We start from the raw sequence: 27,458 nt of genomic DNA, 5'->3' as shown, positions 1-27,458 counted from the left end.
CAAAGCTGTGTATTAAAAAAATAATAAAAAAACAATCAGAAACAATAATACATGATTTCTGATAATATAAAAATCACAAGAATACAGTAACCATAAAAGCTGACTGCACCTATCAAGCAATATTAATGGCTAGGAAATGCCTAGGCAAACAAGTATGTTTCCCACATGCTTTGGAAACATAATACTATTAATGTATGCCCTATTTCTGAAAGGAGGATGTTTCACATGATGGTTGGTAGTACTACTGTGAAGTGGTCACATCATGGATTTTTGAAGGCTGCAAATTATGATCTTACTGCAGGGTTTCCCAAACTTGGGTCTCTAGCTGTTTTTGGATCACAACTCCCATCACCCTTAGCTAGCAAGACCAGTGGTCAGGGATGATGGGAACTGTAGTCCAAAAACAGCTGGAGACCCTGCCTTACTAAATTGGCAGGTCTATGTGGTAGAAGGCATTTTCTTTAGTAACCTTAGACCAAGTTGTAAAACAACAGTAGAGCCTTAAACAAGGCTTGGTAACAGATTGACAGTTAGCCCAGTTTCTTTAACAGGTGTTACACGATCATGTTAGGGTGCCTCACTGAGCAAACAAGCTCCTGCATTTAATACCAACTGCATATTCTTATTTGTTTGTATATTTATTTTTTGATTTGTATACCACTCTTCATCCAAAGATCTCAGGTAAGTTCACAGCACAAAATGCAAAAACTAAACAAAAAACAGAGCAAACCAATAACCCCTCCCCCCAACACATTTAAAAGGACATAGAACAGCCCGGTTGAAGAGGAACATTTTTGCTTGGGGGCAAAAGATGTACAGTGGTACCTTGGGTTACGAACTTAATTCGTTCTGGAGGTCTGTTCTTAACCTGAAACTGTTCTAAAGGTACCACTTGAGCTAATGGGGCCTCCCGCTGCTGCCGCTCGATTTCTGTTCTCATCCTGAAGCAAAGTTCTTAACCCGAGGTACTATTTCTGGGTTAGCGGAGTCTGTAACCTGAAGCGTCTGTAACCTGAAGCATCTGTAACCCGAGGTACCACTGTATAATGAAGGTGCCAGGAGAGCCTTCCTGCAGAGAGCATTTTACAAACGGGAAGCCATTGCATACAACGCCTGTTCTTGTGTTGCCATCTTCCAGACCTCTTGCAGAGGAGGCACATGAAGAAAGGCCTCCGATGATGAGATCATAATCACAGGGTCCAGGTCAGTTCATATGGGGAGAGACAGTTTTGCTGTCCTGAGCCATTTAAGGCTTTATGGGTCAAAACCAGCACTTTGAATTGGGCTCCAAAACTCATTGGCAGCTAATGCAGTTCGGCTAGGATCAGTGTAATATGCTCAAGCCATCTTACCCCAGAGAGCAACCTGGCAGCTTAATTGTGCACCAATTTCTGAATTCAGTGCTGCTCTCTGGAACTAGTCCCATAGGTAGGAAAAATAAAGAACTGGATCTTTGAAAATATGTCATATCATTTCATAGACATCCTTAAGACCTCTAGTTAGAAGGGTATGTCGGAGGCGGGGAGACTTGTATCCAGAAATATGCTAATTAACAAATAACCATATGCATTGACCCACTGGCACAGGGCCTCTGTAAACTGCATGGCAGCATATATATATCCCTCGTGCAGATCTCTGGAGTTTTTAATCTTCATAATATTAACAGGCTTGTGCTTATTTTTACTTTTTGGTCTAGTAAATGCTGAATGACTTCAGACGTGATGCAAAGCATCTCACAGAAGCCCAGTAAAAGGAAACCTGAGCCATTCATACAGAAGATATGTGTCAGATCCAAAGTCAGCTGTAGTTTATATTTGATTCAAAAATAAAGGAAGCAGGAAAACCATTGCTATGAATGCTATGGACATGCTACATCAAATTACATATTAAGTAGGTTCTGATAAGAGAACTGCCAATTCAATCTACTTTTAGTCAGCTGGAATGCTTACTCTTAAAGGGAAGAAAAAGCAATGTCAGGCAAGATATGTGACCCACGTGTAAGCAGGTTTCCACACAGGCATTGCTTACTGGATCAGGAACTAAGGCAGTAAATTGGATGTGCATCCAAGCATGGATGAGGTTTATCCACCATGTGTCGCTTTCAATTGGATGTGTATTCCAGTCCATATCCAAATGTTCATCCCTAACCATATATAAACACCCTTTTGAAGAGTGACAAAAGCCAGTAAGATGCATCATCCTTTGGGCCTCATACTGTCCAGCCCTGGAAAAATCCAGTTATTATTCTGCAACATTCTGAAAATAGTTTGGATATTATTATTTTTTGCACATCATTAAGCATTAATGCCTCAATGTGCATAATAAAACAAAAAGTTACAAGAAAAAAGTGACTAAAATGTTGTTGGCATCCATCTGTATCAAAAGTCAGTGAAGTGTGCTGTGGGAGGAGTTATACTCAGATGTATAAAATAAAATTTACATGGACTAAAGCTATTTTTAGGCTTCTGTCCTATACACACTTAACTGGGAATAAGCTCCAGCCTGGGGCTTACTTCTGAGTAGATGTGTACAGGATTGCACTCTAAGATATTTAAGCACAGACTTGTCATATCACACAGAGAAGCTCCTGGTAGTTATTTATTGCAATACCTGCCCACATTTAATATTTATGATGCCTCACACTCCATTCATTTTTAGAGAGAATTAAAGAAGCAGCTATAATAACTCTGCGAATAAAACTATGGGAATGTTATCTTTAGTTCTGATGATACAGACCCAAGCAGAAACAGCCATGGCCATGGCATTGCTGTGCTCGTAAAGAACTAAGCTACATGCCATTCAGCCTTTTGAAGCTCCAGTATGTATTTATTTATTTATTTATTGGCACTGCATGTATACGCAGTCATGCACGAGTCGATCACACATAAGTGAGGGGCGCTTGTTGCTAAGAATTAACAACATTCTTAGGACAGACTATTGGATAGGTTATGGAACACATAAAAACCAACTGCAACTGTTCTTCTAACTTTTGGTCTCTAAGGTGCTACTGGAAGGATTTTTTTAAAAAAAATTGTTTCGACTACGGCAGACCAACCCGGCTACCTACCTGTAACTGTTCATCTAATGAAACTATTAACACAGAGGGAAAATACTCTAATATGGAATATGTGTAACTGGAGCTTTGTATGAGTGAAAACTGCTTATCTGAGCATGGAAGGCAGATTTAAAGTACAGTTTATGGGTAAAAATTGTAGGAGAGGAAAGCAACAGTGATCTTACTGTAGGTGTCTGCTATGGACCTGCAAGCCAAACTGATAACTTGAATGATGCCTCTCTACCGCAGATTACCAAACATTCAAAAAGGAGAGGTATAGTACTCATGGGAAGTTTCAACTACCCCAATATGTGTTGGAACACAAACTTTGCCAAGACTGTAAGGTCCAACAAATTCCTCAATTGACTCACTGACCACTTCATTTCCCAGAAGGCAGAAGAAGCAACAAGGGGGTCATCTCTCTTGGACCTGGTCCTCACCAACAGGGAGGAACTGATTGAAGAAGTGAAAGTATAGGGAACCTTGGGAGGAAGTGATCAGGCCTCTTTGGTTTCATTATAAACATGCAAGGGAAAACTGAGTGTAGCTGGACATGCATGCTGGATTTCAAAAAGCTTAAGGAACTACTGGGTGAAGTCCCAAGGAAACTGAGATGGCACAGGCTGCCTTACACTTCCTACTTAGTTTATCATAATGGTATTGGACCTGATGAGGGCTGCTTGTTCCTGTTCTTCTTAATTAACATGAGAAGCCCTCCACCACATGGGAGCAGACGATGCTTTGGCTCCTCTCCATGCCAGCATTAAATCAATGAAACTGGTTAAAACTGGTGAAGAGCCACAATGTGGACTCCTCCTGCATTTATATTGCTGTAATTTTTTATTTTATTTAGTTGTTAAATATGTTTCACCATCCTTTCCACAAAATAGGTTGAGAAAGATTGAGGCAGTTAACAACAATAACGTACAGATGGATAAAAAACAAATGAACAACTACCTAAACAAACTTAACCTTTATAGTAGCCATAAACAAGCAACCCTGAATCATTTGCCTGCTGTTAACAGATGAACAGAGAAGCAGCTATACAGAACTCCCTTGGAAAGTCACAGAATGTGAGAGAACCTATTCAGAAGGTCCACTCTCAAGTCCCTACCAAACATTCTTCAGATGCTGGTGGGACAGAAAGAAGGTCCTTTCCCAGAGATCCAAACTGGCTTATAAGGGAGAATACAGTATTTAAAATAACTTGGTCCCAAGTTGCACAAGACTTTCTAGGTCATAATCAGCACTTTTGAATTGAGCTTGGAAATGGTCTGGTAGCCAGTGAAGCTGATGTAACAGCAATCTGGCAGACCCACAATGAGTTTTTTATGGTAGTCTAAACAAGATGGAAACGATGCCTTATGAGGAACGGCTAAGGGAGCTGGGCATGTTTAGCCTGGAGAAGAGGAGGTTAAGGGGTGATATGATAGCCATGTTCAAATATATAAAAGGATGTCACATAGAGGAGGGAGAAAGGTTGTTTTCTGCTGCTCCAGAGAAGCGGACACGGAGCAATGGATCCAAACTACAAGAAAGAAGATTCCACCTAAACATTAGGAAGAACTTCCTGACAGTAAGAGCTGTTCGACAGTGGAATTTGCTGCCAAGGAGTGTGGTGGAGTCTCCTACTTTGGAGGTCTTTAAGCAGAGGCTTGACAACCATATGTCAGGAGTGCTCTGATGGTGTTTCCTGCTTGGCAGGGGGTTGGACTCGATGGCCCTTGTGGTCTCTTCCAACTCTATGATTCTATGATTCTATGATTCTAAGATGTAACTAATGCATGTGTTGCCACAGCCAAATCAAACATAGAATCATAGAATTGCAGAGTTGGAAGGGACTCTGAGGATCATCTAGTCCAACCCCCTGCAAGAATATGCAGCTGTCTCATACGGGTATCGAACCTGCAACTTTGGTGTTACCAGCACCACACTCTAACCAACTGAGATATCAGGCTGACATCTCCAGGAACAAGCATCATTGGCTCATGAGCTTTAGCAGTATCAAAAGCACTCCTGGTTACTTCTGTTGATATGGACATTCATGTTCAGGGCTGAAACCAGAAGTAAAGTGAATCTAAGTCTCCAAAAAATGTGCAACCCTATCCAAGACAGGTTGAGGTCCCACATCTTGGTGGCATAGGAAGGAGGGGCAGCGCAGCAACTCCCCAGCTTTAAAACTCCATCCTTAGTAAAAGGTCTATATATCTAAAGACTGGAAGGACAACTGTATCGATTAATCATACTGTACTACAGCTTTACAGAGGACGAGATGGTTGGACAGTGTCTTCGAAGCTACCAGCATGAGTTTGACCAAACTGCGGGAGGCAGTGGAAGACAGGAGTGCCTGGCGTGCTCTGGTCCATGGGGTCACGAAGAGTTGGACACGACTAAACGACTAAACAACAACAACAACTACAGCTTTCAGCTATGATAATGCTAATCATGAGGCACTGATATAAAAGCTGCCCTACTGGGAAAGTGTTCTCTGTTAAGATGTTTAAATTAATCCCTCACAAGGAAGACACAAAGAAAGGTATTTCATTCTGCTTCCTGGTTCAATGTTCTTGAGCATAATCAAGGAGTGATCTGGACAGGCTGACGACACCTTTCTCTGTCTTCTTCATCTGTCAATATATTTTTGTGTGTGTGTGAAAACATACATAATGTATTATTTGTTTTTGTTGTACAGTTGTTATATAGTACAGATGGCTAAAAATAGCACTTCAATTTAAAATTCGCACTACTTTTTGCAATATAATTTGAGGGAAAGGAGACTAGATCAGATCAGAGAGCTGCACCAACTGTGGAGGGTTTTCCATATGTAATTTGAAATGACATAGGGCTGGTTCAGAGACCCTGAAAAATCCTGACCAGACAAATGAGAATTAGCAACATGGAATCAATTTCATCAAAGCACCTTGCTTATGAACCTCCCTGAGGTTTCTTCTTGTCAGTGGAGGGAATACTTAGCTAGATGGACAACTTGTCTGATGCAGAATGGCAATGCTTATGTTCTCAAGGGAAGCCTATTCTGATAGGCAGGTATTCTGGCGGACCAGCATAATATACAGAATACATCCCAAAATGAACTGAAGAGCAATGCTGTAAAGATGAGAAATGAAGTATCAAGGATGATGACTGGGTAAGGGAGGGATGGCATCAGTATGTTTTCCCTACCTAGGGCAGTACGATATTCAGAAAATAATTTCTTCATACTTGGGGCTGAGCAATTTTCTTGGCTACACCTCCATCTATTTTTTGCATACAACCACAGGGTAATACTGCATAGAAAATAAAATTGTTGCTTTTTGATTGATTCAGTCAAAGGCATCCAGGGATCACCTGTGATGTGGCAGTGGCTACGAGGGAAAGGGCTTTTCCATAGTGTCATCTCCATTTGGAAATGTTCTTCCCAGAAAAGCTTGCATGGACCCATTTCTCATGTCTTTTCAGCATTAGGCAAATATATTTCCACAGGCTTTTAAACTTATATCATTTTGCTTGATTTGTGTTGTTTTTTTTATATATTGCTGCTGTTTATGATTATTTTCTTTACATTTTATTGTAAGCTGCACTGACAGCACCTTTATAGAGTAGGGTGAACATCTTAATAATGACAGTTGAAAAGACAAAAATTGGTGTGTATTATTATTATTATTATTATTATTATTTTTAATTTTTGATACCACGCTTCATCTGAACATCACAGGTTGGTTTACAATAAAAACAAGAAGAAAAAAGAAAAACAACCACAATAACAAACAAAAGCAATATTCCCTTCAGTTTAAAAGGCCATAGATGGTTTAATTAGAGGCCTGGGAGATGAGGAATGTTTTTTCCTGGAAGCTAAAGATACGTAACAAGGGAGCCAGGCAAGTCTCCCTGGGGAGACCACTCCACTAATACAGAACCACTGCAGAAAAGGCCTTGCTACCCTCCAGACTCTTGCAGAGGAGGCACAAGAAGAAGGACCTCAGAAGATGATCACAAGGCTTGGACTGGTTCATATGGGGAAAGGTGATCCTTGAGGTACTGTGGTCCTGAGCCATTTAAGGCTTTATAGGTCAAAACCAGCACTTTGAATTGGGCCTGGAAACTAACTGGTACCTAGTGCAGTTGGACCAGGATTGGCCTTATATGCTCAAATCATCTTGCCCAGTGAGCAACCTGGCCGCTGAATTATGTACCAGCTGAACGTTCTGAACTATATTCAGAGGCAGCCCACAAGTATATTGCATGGCTGTAATCTAACCTTACCAGAGTGTAGACGACCAAAGTTAGGATATCTCTGTCCAAATAGGGGCACAGCTGGGTCACCAGCTGTAGCTGATGGAAGATGCTCCATGCCACTGAGGCCACCTGAGCCTCAAGCAACAGCAATTGATTTAGAAGTACCCCCAAGTTGCGTACCTACTCTTTCAGAGGGGGTGTAACCCCATCAAGAGCAGGCAACCTCCCATCCACCCAGTCTACGAAATTGCCCACTAACAGTGCCCCAGTCTTATCTGCATTGAACTTCTATTTGTTGGGTCTTATCCAGTCCATTACTGAAGCAAGGCAACCCACTAGCACATCTACCGCCATACCTGCAGATGTAAAGGAGAAGTACAGCTGTGTGTTATCAGCATATTGCTGACAATGTACTCCAAAATTTTGGATGACCCTGCTCAGTGGTTTCATGTAGATGTTAAAAAGCATGGGGATAAAATTAAACCCTGAGGAACCCCACCTTGAAGGATCCATGGGGCTGAAGAGCTCTCCCCAAGCAGCACCCTATGGAAGTGACCATCCAAGTAGGCCTGGAACCACCACAACGCAGTGCCTAACTCGGACAAACAGCTCCAGTACCATGGTCAATTGTATTGAAAACTGCTGAGAGGTCGAAGAGAATTAACAAGACACATTTTTCCTGTATCTCCCAACAAAGGTCATAATACAGGGTGACCAAAGCAGTTTCTGTGCCAAAACAATAACAGCAGTAGCAGTGTAGCATAGGTCAAATTAAAGCAAGGGGAAAGTAACACACAGCAGAAACAACCATAGGCGCCGACTCAATGGGGCTTGAGGGGGCCCGAGCCCCCTCAAAAATTCGTTTGGGGGGGCTCAGCCCCCCCAATAATCTCGGGCGGCGGTGGGCGCGTCCGCGGCTTTTATAGGGCGCCCGGCGCGCACCAGCTCGATAACGGGCACCGGCGCGGCGGGGGGCGCCGGGCCGGGGGAGGGGGGCGGCCGGCCTGTCTCCTTGGCAACCCCATTGAGCAGCGCCGGCTCCCCCGGGAGGGCCATCCCCCCGCGCCGCCGATCGCCAACACCGCCGACGCTGTGGCTGCCCGAGCCTGAGCCTGAGCCTGAGCCCGACCCGAAGCCCGAGCCCGAGCCCGAGCCCGAGCCCGAGCCCGAGCCCGTCAGTCAGTCAGTCAGTCAGTCAGTCAGTCAGTCAGTCAGTCAGGAAGGAAGGAAGGAAGGAAGGAAGGAAGGAAGGAAGGAAGGAGAAATGGGGAGGGAGACGAGGGAGGAAAATTGCGTGCAGGGTGAAGAAAGGAGAAGGGCGAACGAGACGAGCTTCCAACCCAAAAAAGGGCTGGAAGACTGGGAGGATGAAGGATCGGGAAAGAAAGCGACGCCTTCCCCGCCCGCGACGTCGCCCGCTTGTCATTGGCAGCGCAGCGGGCGCCCAGAGGGGCTGGGCACCGGCGCAGGGCCGCTCCGCAGCCGCGGAGGACAGCTGTGCGGCTAGCAAGGTGCGCCGCGTAGAGCGCGGCCCTTGTGTGGCCCGGTGGCCAGGCAAGCTCGGGCGGGGACCCCCATGCGAATCTAAGACGGGAGAAGAGGGCAGAGCAAAGGGGGTCCCTTCCCCAACCTCCGGCTCTGAGACTTCCCTGCGCCCCAGAAAAGCGAAAGGATTTTCTCTTCTTTTTTTTTTATAAATATTTTATTAAGTTTTCAAATACAAAGTTAGAAACATACACTGAAGAAAAAAGTAAAAGAACAAGAAAAAGAAAAAAATAAAAAGAAGAAAAGAAAACCAACCATTCAACACATTTTTTATATAACTAACTGGACTTCCTCGCATCTCCCTTACCCTGCATTCTTTATAATAAAGATATCAGCAAATTATTACCTTGTTTCGTACCTTATTTTGTACTTTTCAAATACTATACCTCTAAATTTAACATACTTTTCATCAGTTACTTATATCTTAAATTAAACATAGTATACCTTAGATTTTGACCTTTTCTTACTTAAAATATAATTTCCTGTTTCCCAAATCTAATTGCTGAAGCTATAGTTTCCGAATCGTGTAAATTTTTAACATTCATACAACTTATATTGTTTTTGTAAATAGTCCTTAAATTTTTTCCAGTCCTCTTCCGTTGTTTCTTCTCCCAAATCTCGGATTCTGCCAGTCATTTCAGCCAGTTCCATGTAGTCCATCAATTGTGTCTGCCACTCTTCCAGTGTGGGCAAATCTTGTGTCTTCCAATATTTTGCGATAAGTATTCTTGTTGCTGTAGTTGCATACATAAAGAAAGTTCTATCCTTCTTTAACACTTTCTGGCCAACAATGCCCAAGAGGAAGGCCTCTGGTTTCTTGGGAAAGGTATACTTAAATACCTTTTTTAACTCATTATAGATCATTTCCCAGAAGGCCTTCACTTTTGGACAAGTCCACCAGAGGTGAAAGAATGTCCCTTCAGCCTCCTTACATTTCCAACATTTATTATCAGACAGGTGATATATTTTTGCAAGCTTGACTGGGGTCATGTACCACCTATAAATCATTTTCATAATATTTTCCTTCAAGGCATTACATGCTGTGAATTTCATTCCGGTGGTCCATAACCTTTCCCAGTCCTCAAACATGATGTTATACCCAATATCCTGAGCCCATTTTATCATGGCTGATTTGACTGTCTCATCCTGAGTGATTTTCTCTTCAACCTGCCCTCCATCCTCTTGCAGAAAACTCTTTGCCTGCCCTGCCCGTATCTCGTTTTTGCTTTTTAATTCCACACACGCACCCTTCGGACTTCGTGGCAATCGGGCGCGCGGGTGCGTTTCCTAAGAGAGTGAGGACCCCTGCCTCCTCCCCACCTGCTCCCTCGCCAGCCAGCCAGCCGCGCGCCCTAGCCGGAGAGCCCCGGCCGTCCCCGTCGCGCAATCGGCTGGATCTCCCTTCAGCAGGCCGTGCTCACAACTCGGCCCAGGGACCCCCAGCAGCGGATCTCCGGCTCAGCTGAAGAATCCGGCAACAAGCCCCCTCCTCCCCAATCGCTCCACCGAAATACGCTCCAAAACCCCCCAGATAGGCCGCCGGCCGCCAAGTCTCGTGGCGCCCTGAGCGAGGGTCTCTCCCCAACACCGCCACCTCGAACTGCGTTCTCCCGGCTACCCGAGCGAACCAGCGGCAGGACCCCGGTATGGGCCCCCCCAATATTTTTTATAAGTCGGCGCCCCTGGAAACAACATAAAAGAAATTAGCTTAAAGTAGAGCTGCATGCCATGGATTTGAAAAAAACAAGCCTGGTAGAATTCTTCAAGTTAAGAGCTTCAGTCAGAAAATACAGATAGTCTGTATAGTAGATTTCAATATGTGATGATACTATGGTTTTCAAATTCAATGCACATATACTATTGTATTCTTAATGTTTCTACACATCAATATGCAGATGAGGGAAAAGGAACTGAATTTCACATATTTTGGTCAAAGCAATGATAGTCTAAAAGTAGTAATTCAAAACTTTGGATGAGGTGTAGTCAGTATTTAAAAACCATTTATTTATTCAAAACTTCTGAAATAATGCATTTCATTTTTGACAGGCAGTCTTTTACAATATTGAAACCCAATCCTTGATTTCATCAAACCTTTCATATTCTGTGCCTTATTCCTGGAAGGCTTATGCCAAAACGATTTAGTTTGATTTTCTTTAACAATGGTAGGTTGGCTTGACAGCATCTGACAAAACAATTCAGTGAAGTACTGCATACCAGGTAAAAAGAACCTGAACTGGCTAGTAGATGAAATAATGCCGAATGGGACATGCAGGTATGAAAGAATAAATCCTGTAGGTACTTTATTGCTTTAAAAAGGTTACACTTAATTTCAAATAACTAAATTTAAAAGTTATTTCATACCTGCAAATTTTTATCTACCATTTAATTCTTTTAGTTTGGTGCCTTTAACTTAAGTACATATTGCTCCATCCAGTCTAAATGAATGGGAAAAACTCAGAACTAATATGTCTTTTGGTTTGCTCCTTTGTCCTTTTAAAGTGAGAGTATACACTGTTGGGAGAAATGGTTCCTTTGATCTGCTGCCTTCTAGCTTTTGAGCTGAAGTGGAAACTCAGGAGTGTCATGTTCATATAAGGATGTGTTTCTTGTTATAGAACAAGGAAACATCCAACGTGGCCTTTATGTTTCATGTGAACCTCAAAGCTCTTTCATTTCCTAAAGGCAAAAGCAGCAGTAAGTTACTACATACTAAATGTTAACACCTTCAGACGTGTCCACACAATGTCTTTAGTCCTCCAATATTATATAGGTTTCCTAGATAACACACAGCCCATACTTCCTTTCCTTCTATAACAGTTTCTTGACAGTAGAGACCATAACACCTTTCCCCCCCGCAGAGGTTTTATGACTGGCTTACTAGGATTCTCTTGGTTCTCATAGTGCTAAATAATGTACCTGTGAAAAGCAGGTCTAACAGCCTGAAGGCTCTGTGAGAATAGGGAATTGGGGCCCTCAGCTGCACTCAAATTGCCTGGAGCTCTTGCTACAAAGGGAAGCTGGGGAATGCATTGGATGTCCCAAGATTTTTCTCCCCTCAAATGATGTTTATATGGTGCATACAGTTCAAGAAATTAGGTTTTTTTTAAGGAGCTTTAATAGCAACAACCATCTCTTGGTCAGTCTTAACTTTCCATGTGTACTTTAAAGAGCTCTCACATCACTCCCCCAACAAAGTGGCACTGCATAACAAACTTTGTCACAATGGTAACATTCTGACTAATCCCAGTGTGGTGCTTCTTACTGTATGAGTAATCCCTTAGTGAATACAATGAGAACATGCCTTTTTGAAATAAAACAGCATTGTCCAATTCTAGCAATTTGTACCACTACTTTAGATTTAGATAAATTTATTGTCATTGTCCGTATATACACAGTATACACAACAACGAAAATCAAACACCCACCCAAAGACCGGGTTCACATATACATTTGCACGTATCTCCGAACTCTCATCCTATTTAGACATAATCTATAAAACATAACATAATCCAGAATATAGCATGACCTATTAAAAACATAACATAACCTAAAACCTATCTCATTCCTTCCACTCCCTACTTACTAAACCTTGCAACTGGCCCTGAGATCATTATTTAGTGCAATCAGAGCTCTTGGATAGAAACTATTCAGAAGGCGTGTGGTTCGTGTTTTCATTGTCCTATATCTTCTGCCCGAAGGCAATAGTTCAAAGAAGTTGTGAGCAGGGTGGGTGGGATCTCTCAGAATATTATGTGACTTCTTCAAGATGCGAGACGTGAAGATCTCATCCAGGGTTGGTAGTCGGAGCCCAATAACGTTCTGGGCAATTTTAATTGTTCGCTGTAAAGCTTTTTTATCCGTTTCAGAGCTGCTCCCATACCACGATAATATACTATAGGTTAGGACACTCTCGATGGTACTATGATAATAGGACAGGAGTAGGTGCTGGGATAGATTCAGTCCCCTGAGCATTCTCAGGAAATACAACCTCCCCTGCACCTTCCTCACAACCATATTAACATTTGCAGTCCATGAGAGGTCCTCCGAGATATAAATGCCCAGGTATTTAAAACTACCAACCCTCTCCACTTCCTCGCCATTTATGTGCAATGGTAACAATACACTTTTCTTTCTCCTAAAGTCAATTATGAGTTCTTTGGTTTTTTTGGTGTTAAGCATAAGATTATTTTCTTTACACCATTGAATTAACCCCTGTACTTCTTTCCTATAAGCAGTCTCATCGTTCTCACTGATGAGCCCCACCACTGTTGTATCATCCGCAAATTTGATGATTGTGTTGGACTTATACAGTGGGGTGCAATCAAATGTGTACAGAGAATAGAGAAAGGGACTTAGCACACATCCCTGAGGGGCTCCTGTGCTTAATACTAGAGTAGAAGAATAGTAAGGTCCCATTCTCACTGTCTGCGGCCTATCAGTCAGGAAATTCCTTACCCACAGACAGATCTTCTGGTGTATACCCAAGTTGGTCATTTTAAGAAATAACCTGTCTGGCAGAATTGTATTGAAGGCAGAACTGTAGTCCACAAACAACAGCCTTGCGTAGGTTCCCTGTCGTTCTAGATGACTCAATACAGTATGGACGGCGATGGAAATAGAATCATCAGTAGATCTGTTTCTTCTGTATGCAAACTGGAACGGGTCTAAAGTGGATGGAAGACTAGCCTTAATATAATCTAGCACCAATCTCTCAAAACATTTCATAACAACAGATGTTAAGGCTATTGGTCTATAATCATTGAGAGATACCACCACTGACTGCTTGGGAACTGGCACTATAATCGATGTCTTCAGGCAGGTAGGGACATAACCCTGCAACAGGGATAGGTTGAAAATGTCCGTAAATACGCCGGCTAATTCTGCAGCACAGTCCCTAATAGCCCGTCCCATGATTCCATCCGGTCCAGCTGCCTTCCTGATGTTAATGCTCCGAAAGGCACGTTGTACGTCACAGGTCTGTAATAAAAGTGGTTGTCTATCAGTAGTAGTTTCTGATAATGTGCTGGTGGCCAGTGCTGTAGTGACGGTAGTTCCAGTTCCCTCCTCAAAGCGGCTAAAAAATTGATTCAGTTGATCAGCCAGGTGCGCACTGCTGCTAGCCAATTCGTTTTTAATATTTTGCCCTGTAATTTGTCGCAAGCCTTGCCATACTCGACGAGGGTCGGAGCTCTCAAAAAGTTTTTCGATTCTCCGGCAGTACATAGCTTTGGCGTTCCTAATGCCCTTTTTCAATTTGGCTCTGGCTTCTCTATACTGCTGCGCATCACCAGAGTGAAAAGCAGCATTTCTTGCCTTTAACAGAAGATACACATCCCTGTTTAGCCAGGGCTTGTTGTTAGGGAACACCCGTATTTGTTTGGTGGTAGTGACAACATCAATGCAGCTTTTAACGTAAAACAGTACTGTTGAAGCATATGTGTCCACATTATTCTCCTCAAAAAGCGACCACTCGGTGCTCCGAAAGCAGTCTTGGAGTTGCTCAGATGCACCTACTGGCCACACTCGTATCTCTCTAGTTGATGGTCTAATTCTGCGTACGAGAGGTCTATATGATGGTATCATAAGTAAGGATATGTGGTCTGACTGCCCCAAATTGGGCAAGGGCTTAGTCTTGTATCCATGCATGATGTTACTATATACTCGGTCCAAGGTATTTCCTCCCCTAGTGGGACAGTCAACATACTGGTGGAACTTAGGGAGCACAGTCCTTAAATCGGCTCGGTTGAAATCACCAGCAACCACAAGTGCTCCATCCGGGTGGGCCCGCTGCTGTCTGCTAATAGCAGTTAGCAGGTGGCCCATGGCTGTAGTAGTGTTTGCATCGGGAGGTATATACACCGCTGTTATTATAACAACATTAAACTCACGTGGCAAGTAAAAAGGACGGCACTTCACCACCAGGTACTCCAAGTCAGGAGAGCAATGCGTGCCCATTTGTTTAATGTCCGAGCTCCAGTTGTTGTTTATATAAACGCAAATTCCTCCTCCTCTGCTCTTCCCGGATTTGGCGGTTCTATCCGCTCTAATTACTGAGCGTCCTTCTAGCTGCAGAAGTCCCTGTGGAAAGGAGGGATCCAGCCACGTCTCCAGAAGGACCATAACACAGCAGTCCCGGATACTTTTCTGCCGAGAGGTAATAAGTTCCAACTCCTCTACCTTGTTGGGTAAGGATCTCACATTTGATACAAGGAGACTTGGCAATGCAGGCTTGTGGGGATTCTTACCTAGCCTCACTCGTAGTCCAGCCCTGCAACCCCTCTTCTGCTTGCGCCCTCTCCGTTTCCTTTTCTTTCTGGCAAGGAGAGCAAGGGGAGTATCCCAAGAATGTGCAAGATATGGAGGCTCTCTGATAAGCTCAGCTGGAATGTTAGCTGGAAGGCTGCAGCCTTCCCCTCTGCCGATACTTAAGAGCTCTTGACGACTATAAATTACTTGTGCCTGAGTATTCACAGTCCATAGCAGCAATAAGTTCACAAATAAAAATAAAACACAAATCACTGAATACCGGTCTTCGGAGTGCCGAGCCGCTGCAAGTGCTTGCGCCGCCATTTTCTTCATTTACTTCCAAAGTGATACTGCATCTACTAAAATGCAAAAGTCTCCATTTCATGGCAAGCAAGGTGGATGCAAAGCGAAGCGAAGCGAATACTACCACTTTGGCAATAACTACAATTCCAGTCAGAGGTACAAAGAAAACTCAGTGATGCTTTAAGACGGACTTCAGCAGGGTTTGCACTTAACATTTTCTGTATTTCACTTTAAGACTCTTTCAATATGTCTTGCAGTGTTGTGAAAGAAGGATTGCCATTTTCTTATTTGTAAAGGTCTTCTAAATAAAGATACTTGGTCCATAACAGTATAGGGGACATTGAAGCACTCAAAGCTGATGGGCCATAAATAGACACCAGCAAGCTGTGCTATTTTTCTAGAAAAAGAATGAATGCCTCTATATCCTTACGTGTTTCCACCTCCCTGAGAAAAGTCAGTGGTGTGATTTTTAACAGTGGGTGATTCATGGACAAAGCCCACTAAATGAAGCCTAACACTTTGCTTCTCCATAAGGTACAATATCAATTATAATACCAAATCAAGGTGTAGCATACAGGTTGCATTACGCATCAAGCAGTTCCTGATTTAGATCACGAGCTTGCTTAGGCAAGGGTCAACCTGACATTGGCAATATGATGGTGGTACTGATGTTGCTGCTGATCCTCACTATCATCTACCTTACAGGGTTGCAGAAAGGCTTGAAAAAAGGACAATATGGGAAAACCTCGAACATTCTCAGTTGCAGTATACAGAGCTCCTCCAGAAGACCTATTTCTTGAGCATTCATCCTATTTTGCTTGCACAAAGCTTACACAAAGGTTTGTTTATACCTGGTCTTCATTGGGAACTTGTGCTTCTTTACTTGTGGGCTGGTCATATGATGACCAGCCTTCATCCTGATTTGCTTACGGGGTATCTTACATTAGTTGTTCATTCACCCCACACTTTTCTATGCATTTCCTCATCACTTTCCTTAGCCCAAAAAGTCCAGTGGTGTTGGTTTTTTTAAGTGGATGTGTTGCGTTAGGGTGCCAGAGTCCTTTCAACCACTTTAATTGTGCAAACCTGAAGTTCTGGTATGTGTTGAATACCATAGGGTTCCTTGATTTCAGTAAGGCTTTTGACAAAGTCCCCCATGATACTGTTTTGAGGCAACTGAGGGGATGCTCATAAAATTTACAGATGGTACCAAACTGGGAGAGGTAGCTAATGCTGCAGAAGACAGAATCAGAATTCAAAATGACCTTAACAGATTGGAGAACTGGGCGCAAGCTAACGAGATGAATTTCAACAGGGACAAATGTAAGGTTCTGCACTTAGGCAGAAAGAACCAGATGCACAAATATAGGATGGGGAACACCTGGATTGACAGTAGTACATGTGAAAAGGATCTAGGGGTCTTGGTGAACCACAAGCTTAAGGTGAGTCAACAGTGGGATGCAGCAGCAAAAAAAAGCTAATGCTATTCTAGGCTGCATCAACAACAGTATAATGCCCGGATCAAGGGAAGTAACAGCACCACTCTATTCTGCCTTGGTCAGACCACACCTGGAATATTGTGTCCAATTCTGAGCACCAGAATTTAAGAAGGATGTTGACAAGCTGGAATGTGTGCTGAGGAGGGCGACCAAGATGATCAAGGGTCTGGAAACCAAGCCTTATGAGGAACGGTTGAAGGAGCTGGGTATGTTTAGCCAGGAACTGGGTGTTTTAGCCTGATAAAGAGGAGACTGAGAGGAGATATGATAGCCATCTTCAAATATATCAAAAGCTGTCACATGGAAGAGGGAACAAGCTTGTTTTCCCCAGCTCTGGAAAGCAGGTCTTGAACCAATGGCTTCAAGTTACAAGAAAGGAGATTCCAACTAAACATACAGAAAAAAACTTTCTGACAGTAAGAGGTGTTTGACAATGGAACGGTCTCCCTCAGAGAGCTGTGGACTCTCCTTCCTTGGACATTTTAAAGCAGAGGTTGGGTGGCTACCTGTCATGGATGCTTTAGCTGAGAGTGCTGCATTGCAGGGGGTTGGACTAGATGACCCTTGGGTTCTATGATTCCTCTTTTGATGTCATTTCAGAACAACAAGAGGCAGGATTTTATTCAATAAAAGGTAAAGTTATGGTTGTTTGATTGTGTTGTTTTTTAAAAACTTTCCCCCTGGTTGTATGGGCTAGGGAAAATAAGTTTTTCCCAGCTGTCTGACAACAAATTGGTAGGCATCTGCCGTGTGTGTATGTGTATGTGTATGTAGAATGATAATAGTAATAAAGTAATTACTTTTACTCACTATCCAGACATATTAGTCTCATGTTTGGGGGTGTAGGGAGTCCGTTGTATATGTAATCCCAATAGGGCTTACTTCTGGAAAGAGCTGCACAGGATAGGGAATTCTAATCTGAAGTACCCATTGCAAAAACTAAAGTAGGGTAGTCTTTATTCTGAATTAGTTAATCTGCAACACTTTTGTCTCTTGCTTCATAGATCATTAGTTCTGGTTCCGCCCACTGCCAGCATGTGCTCCAATAGATCAAGTACAAGGGAATGCAACCCTTCACAGAAGAAATGTTGCCAACTCCTGTTGTACACCTTTAGAAATATATATTGTTTAAGAGAAAAACAAGAAGCAGATTCTTACATTAATTATGTCCAATTTACTCTTTTAGTTATTCAATGGAAGAATAACACAAAAATATAATATCAGATGTAGTTTTATAGATATTGATCACTGGCAATCTAGAGTAATCCAAGTACAAATTTTGCCGGGAATCATAGGTCAAAGCACTTCCGTTTTCCACATTTTAGAAGCTAGAAATTATTGACATTAATTCATTATTTAAGTATCGTACAGTACAGTCTGTAAATATCTAACTCTTAAAAGCAGGAAAAGTATAGTCCTTTCCAGTCAGTCTCTGAATACATGTATGGGGAATAATGAGGGTTGTGAATGCTGTCTTCACCTATTCTTTATGTACCTTCACAACTGGAACAGAACCTGTGTGTGTATATCAGTTTCTGGAAGTGTGAACCATGAAAATACACTTTTATATAGACAGACACTGTTCCTACCTTCAGGGTGGGGCCTACCACAGTAATTCCCCTCCCACATGTTTAAATCACTGCAATAAATTACCCTGGAAATTACTCATTACAACTCTAGTGATATATAACGTTAATCATACTTAAGAGTAGAACTACTGAAATCAATTATCTTAAGTAACTTGTGTCAGTTGATTTCAATGGGTTTACTATGAATATGACAACAGATAATCCATGTATTTTTCTTTATTTCACTCTGTACAACACAGCTGGGTAACCTGTGAAAATGCTGAATAGTATCTGATCATACTATGACTTCTGCACACATTACACTCCCTGCCAAATATTGCTTTTACATAGTACAATATATAATAACATATAGAAAAAAAATCTATTTTTTTATTTAAAAAAGGCATGAAAGGGAAGGGGAAAAAATACATACTAAGGAGAAAACCAAGTGTTCAGGTTACTTTTAGAGGTGGGGGAAAGGAACAGTCTCTCTGGTGATGGCAAGTTCTATCATGAAAGGCCACTGATGGAGCAAACAGCACGCGGACCAAATGGAGCAAACAGCACGCGGACCTAGTGGTGGGAGGAAAAAATCCTTAAATAAGAGACACGGGGGAATGATTAATGGACTTCAATGTCTGTACACTAATGCGCAAAGCATGGGAAATAAACAAGATGAGCTTGAGCTCTTGGTACAGCAAACTAAATATGACATAATAGGCATCACTGAAACCTGGTGGGATAAGTCCCACGATTGGAATGTAATAATGGGGGGATACAATCTATTTCAGAGAAACAGACCAGACAAGAAAGGAGGAGGAGTGGCGTTATATGCCAGGGATGTGTATACCTGTGAAGAGATCCAAGATTTAGAACCTCAAAGCCAATGTGAGAGCATTTGGGTCAAAATTAAGGGAGAGAAGAATAACAGAGACCTCATTGTGGGAGTTTACTATAGATCCCCAAGCCAAACGGAGGACATAGATGATGCCTTCCTGGAACAGATGGCCAAGCATGCAAAAGGAAGGGAGATAGTAGTAATGGGGGACTTCAATTACCCGGATATTTGTTGGACGTCAAACTCAGCCAAGAGCATAAGGTCAAACAGATTCCTCACTGGCCTTGCAGACAACTTCATTGTCCAGAAAGTGGGAGAAGCAACAAGAGGAACAGCCATTTTAGATCTGGTCCTAACCAATGTTGATGACCTGGTTAGTGGGGTAGAAGTGGAAGGATCATTAGGCGCGAGTGATCATGCTCTTCTGAAGTTTACTATACAGCGGAAAGGAGCAGCCAAGCATACTAGGACTCAATTTCTTGACTTTAAGAAAGCCGACTTCATAAAACTTAGGGAAGTGCTGGGTGAGATCCCATGGACAGCAATACTAAAAGGAAAGGGAGTTCATGATGGCTGGGAGTTTGTTAAGAGGGAGATAGTAAAAGCACAACGTCAGGCAATACCAATGAGACGGAAACATGGAAGGTGCCTAAAGAAGCCAGGGTGGCTATCTAAAGAACTTTTAACTGAGTTAAGATTAAAAAAGGATGTGTACAAAAAATGGAAAAGGGGGGAAACCACCAAAGAGGAATTCAAACAAATAGCCAGCACGTGTAGACACAAAGTCAGAAAAGCTAAAGCACAGAATGAACTCAGGCTTGCTAGAGAGGTTAAAAGCAACAAAAAAGGCTTTTATGGGTATGTTCGTAGCAAAAGGAAGAACAAAGAAACAGTGGGGTCACTCAGAGGAGAAGATGGTGAAATGCAAACAGGGGACACAGAAAGGGCTGAACTCCTCAATGCCTTCTTTGCCTCAGTCTTCTCCGATAAAGAAAACAATGCCCGACCTGAAGAATTTGGAGCAAATGATTCAGCAAAGGAAACACAGCCCAGAATAACTAAGGAGACAGTACAAGAATATTTGGCTAGTTTAGATGTATTCAAGTCTCCAGGGCCAGATGAACTGCATCCAAGAGTATTAAAAGAACTGGCAGATGTGATCTCAGAACCACTGGCAGTCATCTTCGAGAAATCCTGGAGAACAGGCGAAGTCCCGGCAGACTGGAGGAGGGCAAATGTTGTCCCTATTTTCAAAAAGGGGAAAAGAGAGGACCCAAATAATTACCGCCCAGTCAGTCTGACATCAATAGCAGGGAAGATTCTGGAGAAGATCATTAAGCAAACAGTCTGTGAGCACCTAGAAAGGAATGCTGTGATCACCAATAGTCAGCATGGATTTCTGAAAAATAAGTCATGTCAGACTAACCTGATCTCATTTTTTGACAGAATTACAAGCCTGGTAGATGAAGGGAACTCAGTGGATATAGCCTACCTTGATTTCAGTAAGGCATTTGACAAGGTGCCCCATGATATTCTTGTAAAGAAGCTGGTAAAATGTGGTCTTGACTATGCTACCACTCAGTGGATTTGTAACTGGCTGAATGACCGAACCCAAAGGGTGCTCATCAATGGTTCCTCTTCATCCTGGAGAAGAGTGACTAGTGGGGTGCCACAGGGTTCTGTCTTGGGCCCGGTCTTATTTAACATCTTTATCAATGACTTGGATGATGGACTCAAGGGCATCCTGATCAAATTTGCAGATGACACCAAACTGGGAGGGGTGGCTAACACCCCAGAGGACAGGATCACACTTCAAAACGACCTTGACAGATTAGAGAACTGGGCAAAAACAAACAAAATGAATTTTAACAGGGAGAAATGTAAAGTATTGCACTTGGGCAAAAAAAATGAGAGGCACAAATACAAGATGGGTGACACCTGGCTTGAGAGCAGTACATGTGAAAAGGATCTAGGAATCTTGGTTGACCACAAACTTGACATGAGCCAACAGTGTGACGCGGCAGCTAAAAAAGCCAATGCAATTCTGGGCTGCATCAATAGGAGTATAGCATCTAGATCAAGGGAAGTAATAGTGCCACTGTATTCTGCTCTGGTCAGACCACACCTGGAGTACTGTGTCCAGTTCTGGGCACCACAATTCAAGAAGGACACTGACAAACTGGAACGTGTCCAGAGGAGGGCAACCAAAATGGTCAAAGGCCTGGAAACGATGCCTTATGAGGAACGGCTAAGGGAGCTGGGCATGTTTAGCCTGGAGAAGAGGAGGTTAATGGGTGATATGATAGCCATGTTCAAATATATAAAAGGATGTCACATAGAGGAGGGAGAAAGGTTGTTTTCTGCTGCTCCAGAGAAGCGGACACGGAGCAATGGATCCAAACTACAAGAAAGAAGATTCCACCTAAACATTAGGAAGAACTTCCTGACAGTAAGAGCTGTTCGACAGTGGAATTTGCTGCCAAGGAGTGTGGTGGAGTCTCCTACTTTGGAGGTCTTTAAGCAGAGGCTTGACAACCATATGTCAGGAGTGCTCTGATGGTGTTTCCTGCTTGGCAGGGGGTTGGACTCGATGGCCCTTGTGGTCTCTTCCAACTCTATGATTCTATGATTCTATGATAATGTAAGTCCCACCATGACATCAGATGGAATGAGATTTGCATACAACAAGCAGTGTCTATGCATGCCAAAAGTATTCCCGAAGCAAGTTTCTAATGCAGAGAGCACCTATAAATTGGAGATTGGTCTTTAAATCCAAGCTTTATTTATTAGTCAGCAAGGTAAACTGCATAGAGCAGGCATTCTCTTATCACAATTGCCTAAATCAGGGGTCAGCATCTTTTTCAGCAAGGGGCCGGTCCACTGTCCCTCAAACCTTGTGGAGGGCCGGATTATATTTTTTTTGGAGTGGAGGGGGAATGAACAAATTCCTATGCTCCACAAATAACCCAGAGATGCATTTTAAATAAAAGCACACATTCTACTCATGTCAAAACACCGGGCAGACCCCACATATAACTCAGAGATGCATTTTAAATAAAAGGACACATTCTACTCATGTAAAAACATGCTGATTCCCGGACAGTCCACGGGCCGGATTTAGAAGGCGATTGGGCCAGATCCTGCCCCTGGGCCTTAGTTTGCCTACCCATGGCCTAAATCACTCTATTACCATGCTACTGAAATCTCAATAGATAGCAAGTAACACAGAACCACTTGTAGAAGCTCATGGAACCTTCTAGCCATTATATGGGCCACTGATGCAAGGTCAAGTTAGCCAAGTCTTATATAGATGGTATAGATGATAGAAGTGTGGGTCATTTTTGCAGTCAAACCAACATTTATGTTTTGCCAGCCAGGCACACAAAGGGGCTGAGGCTCACAGAGCTTTACTGTGAATTTGCTAGAGAGAACTCTATGAGATCAATTCATCTGCTGCCTTGGCAGGAAGCTGTAACACCACATACTTCCTTTCTGCCTGGCAGCCTCCCTTTCTTCACTGTGCTTCCAAACTGATCATAAATGCAGGTTTGAGCTCTGTAGCTCAGACACCATTTAAACTTACATTTTGTTCTTTTGTAATTTAGGTATTAGTTACAAACCTGCTTTCATAATTGCTACTGCAAACGACTGCTTCAAGACTTAGGCTATGTAAGTAAATGCAACTTTTATTTCTTCACAAATAAATGTTTGTGTGATTGTTGTCTTTAAGGGGGAGAAAAGGGGTAATACCAGGAAAAACTATTCTGCCTTAAAGCATCCTGGATTGTTGTTTCTAGAAGATTAAATCAAACTTGTAGTAGCTTCCAATTTTAAAGGAAGCAAAGGGTGGTACTCTGCTGATCTCACGTGAGAAAGGAAGGATAATAACTTAATAATATTCCATCTCCTAGTGTCTAAATCCATTCCCACAAACCATGACTGATATTCGATTTTTTTTGGTATGATGAAAAATGACATCCATATATTTTATGTGGCCTCCTTCTTCAATGTCGGAGCATGCAGCTGTTATAGGAGTCAAGAGTACTCTCCTATTGACCATCCCTTCCTGCATGTATTCTTTCTTGGACTAAATATAATGCAACACAAATTCATGCAGATTGTTTTATATATAATGTCCTCAGTGCATGTTCTAAATTGTCTTTTTGTTTGCATAATTCTATACTACCTTTTAAAAATAATAATTGTAATTGTGATTTCCACTGAAGATAATTAAAATAATGAGATGCAAACACAAAATAGTTTTACATGCTTGTACAAAATAACATGTAAGTCTTAAAATGAATTAATTTTATTCATTTTTGCCTTTCCTTCATGCTGTTTTAAACAACTAACAACAAGTTACAGTCCATCAAATCTAAGTAGCCACACAGCCCAAATTAACCATGCCAACTCACAAGTAAGTCCTACTGAATTTGGTAAGTAATCAAAGTGGTTCCTCCCAGGAATCTGAAGAAGTGTGCGTGCACACGAAAGCTCATACCAATAACAAACTTAGTTGGTCTCTAAGGTGCTACTGGAAGAATTTTTTTTATTTGGTTTCGACTCCCAGGAAAGTGAGGTTAGGATTGCAGCCATATATACATATATCTTAATTTTAAATAATGAATTGTATATGATAAGACAGAAATACAATATTTAATCAGTATCTTGAGTATTCTTTTCAACTGTTTTGTCAAACCAGGTAGTGATGCCCTGCTAGCCAAATTCAGATGGAGCATGAGAATGAAATACAAAAGTAAACAGGCCTAAAGCAGCCTGAGGGAAAGTCAGCAAGATGGCAATTTCAATCATTTGGAATAATACCAAGGCAGCCCTAGGCTTTCCTCAGAATGGAAACATGTCACCATTACTGCAACATTTCAACAAATCAGAATGCAGAAGAATGGAACACTTATGTAATCACATCAGCTGAACAGCACTTTACTCAGCATTTAAGTGGAAAATAATTATGAAGAAATTCCATTTATGTGAATGGCTTAGCGTAGATGTCCAAGGAAAAGAATAGTTCCCTTAAAGTTCTGTTTGAAGTTAATGCAAAAACACATTGCTGAGTTTTTAAAAATAACTTTTACAAAAATGTCTCTGAAATGATGAGGAACAAGTTATATAAAATAAAAGCATAAGATGTGGCAAGAGATCTGTGAATTCAAGGTACACTAAATACAAATTGTATTTCAAGCCCTTTTCTGTCAGAGAGCTTCATTAAGTTAAACAGCATGTCATATTATTCTACTGAAAAATCAAAAATATTTCAAATATTTAAGGAACTTACCTAATCAGTACATTTTTAGTATGTGTCTAGTCATGTAGCCATCTTTTACTCAATCATCAGAAAATCAAAGGCAAATTGGCATGACTCAACCCAAACTTTAATACCGCATGATTGTGTCGTGTAAGCTTGTTTTGTGTGATGGCTGCTGTGGTTTTAGCAGAGAGATTAACGACCGGACCTAAGCTGGCCTCCAAACCTTGCCCTGCTGATGCCTCAAGCCCTTTGAAGTCTGACCATCATACCTGGCAAAACAACAGTGGGAACTAGGCTGGTGTCAGATCTAATCAAGTTGCCTGCCTCAGCATAGCTAACTATGGGGTACACTAATTGGCCCAATTGCGGATTATACCTTTTGCTACAGATTCAAGACAATAATTTAGTCAAATGATGGTTTTTATCTCCTTCTAATTAAGATTCCAAAGTAGGAAGAAATAGGATTAGACAAGCTAACTTCAAAATTGTGAGTCTCTATTTTTAAAGAGATATGCACTAGTATTTTAAAACATGTATAAATGCAATGAAATATCAATACATTTCTTAGAATGCACAATCATTATCTCATTTCCAACAAACGAGTAAAAATGTACACATAGGCATACTTTAAATTCCAATCAATATTGCCAAAAATACATACATTACATACCACTACCAAAGGCCACTACATTTTCTAGTTTTCCGCATTAACATGTACTTAAGCATTAAAAATAATAGACTGCCTAGTATGACCTCTTTATAATGGTAATGATGATATGACACTTAAGCTGGTTGCTAATAAGCACATTGTAAAGGACCCTATGATAAGACTGGATAACTAATAACATACTAAGGAATTTGAGAAAACTCATCCCGTGTACTCATGTTGTTACTTGACAAGCAATAGCCTAGTGATGAAAACATAGCTGAAGTAGTTATGTTCTAAGTCACCTGTAAATTCCGACATCAAGATTCTAATCTGTTTTTCAGAGACACTGTTAGCTTTCAACACAATGCCCGTATGAATGTTGTGTACACTGCTACTTGTCTATAACCTTCAACCTCTTCATTTAACCCCCTGTTGAAGAATGCTATATTACTTTCTCAACTCTTTTTAAAAATGACACGTCTGTAAAATTTGCTATAATTTGTATAATTTATGATGCTTGTATTTATTTGTATTTATTTCTAATCCAGGTATGAAAAGGGCTTTTATTTTTTCCTTTTTTGAATTCTTAAATTTAATACGATCTTGGACAACTACCTCCATGCTACAGTTACATGAGCTATGTAGCCAATGCTTTATGCTACCTTACTTATACTATCATTCTGCAATTTAAAAATATGAGTAGAAGAACACCAGTGCAGGGCAATGCTGTAAATTAAGACAGATTTGTGATAATGTAGTAGCTTTTTCTCCAGCAAGAATGAAAATCATTTATAAGGGGCATAGTCTTGAACAATGAGGGATGATATTATTCAAGTAGGTCATCTATGCATGTCTACAGTTTCTTGTCTAAAGGCTCCTTAACATTGCTAAATCAAATGTCTTTACCCTTAGGCTCCAGAAATTCTGTATAGTGGGCTCTGGGTTTGAAATTTAGAGCAACAGAAAATAGTAATCAGAGATTCTATTTATAGAGGAAAGCTCTTCTAAATCAAGCTTCCTTGTGGAAAAATAAATCAAAATTGTTTCATTCAGAGATATATTAAATGGAAGTTTAACACAGTAAGAAAATACTCTGCCTGTTTGCCTGTGTCAGATAACAATTACAGTTTCTACATTTTAAATTCTAGCATGAATATTAAGGTCCCTTATTGTAGTAGTGAATCAGAAGATGAATAGCCTTTTGATGAAGTGAAATTATGTTAAAATGGACTACTACAGTACAGTGTTTAGTTCCATTAAATGTATTCTTTCCTGAGAAGTGAAAAACCCACAGAGGAATCACAATCTCTTAAAAGGAAAAAAAAATATGACACAACAATCTTCATCATGCATATTTGGCTTTAAGTGGCTTTTGAAGGGAGCATCTCTAGTTGAGAAACTTCAAGTACTCATGCAGAGATGACCTGCCTGAAAAACTGGCTTCTTGATTAACTATTAACTACTTTCAATAGGACTAGATAATTAAGGACATTGATGACCATTATTAGGAGGAGGGCACTTTAATTTGTCACTTGATAGGCTCCTTTCAACAATTTATAGGTTAGTGCAACTTGCAATTGTGGAGAGACACTGAGAGAGATGGAGAGAGAGAGAGAAAGGGAACCCTTAAGTTACCTTATCAAGTGGCCAGCTAAAGAGGGCAGAGGGTCAAATAAGGGCCAAAGTGGTCACTTAAGGGTGAAATCCCAAACACCAAAGCAGTGCCAAGCCACATTGACCATCATTTGGTGATGAAGTAAAAAATATGCTAATATATTGGTGGCAATTCTTCCTTTTATGGTTTCAAGCAGTTAAGACAAGTGGCCTGCTTAACAGCTTTTCATTTGAAAAGAGATTAAACTAAATGATTTGTCAGGCCTGCTTGGCTGTTTTATGTCTTTGTTTAAAAGCTGTAGAGACTGTATTGATGACTCCCAAAGCCATCTCTTTTTTCACTCGGCATTTACTTGGTTAATAAATACATCAGCTCTAATTGCTTAATAGTTCTGTGTCCACTTGCTCTTTAGCAAGCCTAAAACAAAATAATCTTTTTGTGTTATTGCCTTCTCTGCGGACTATGCATAGAAGGTCAGGGGGGAAAAGTTTAAATTCAGCAGAAAATTTACTTAAGGACATTAATGTAAATGATACTGTGTTTAAAATGACACAGAAGAGCTGAAGGTGATTCCAGTAATGCAAAGGACGTGGTTTCTGAATATTGATAAGGACACTTATCCTTCACAGCACACTCAATTT

The 27,458-nt window shown here is 41.4% G+C and overlaps 1 protein-coding gene across 4 annotated transcripts in view; it reads right to left on the bottom strand.

Annotated features, from left to right (window-relative positions):
- ELP4 (elongator acetyltransferase complex subunit 4) overlaps positions 1-27,458 on the bottom strand; it is a 161,341-nt gene that overhangs the window by 60,026 nt on the left and 73,857 nt on the right. Inside the window, exon 10 of one of the 4 annotated variants that reach the window (XM_081165694.1) lies at positions 10,817-11,509. The exons of the other annotated variants lie outside the window; for them this stretch is intronic. Coding sequence (XP_081021820.1) covers positions 11,492-11,509 — 18 coding nt within the window. The 3' untranslated portion in view covers positions 10,817-11,491. Of the gene's footprint in view, positions 1-10,816; positions 11,510-27,458 lie in introns of those variants that run through there. 4 annotated transcript variants of the gene reach the window in all.

Source organism: Podarcis bocagei, assembly GCF_964188305.1.
Source record: "Podarcis bocagei genome assembly, chromosome: 1".
NCBI classification, from domain to species: domain Eukaryota; kingdom Metazoa; phylum Chordata; class Lepidosauria; order Squamata; family Lacertidae; genus Podarcis; species Podarcis bocagei.
This window is presented reverse-complemented; position numbering and strand designations above follow the sequence as displayed.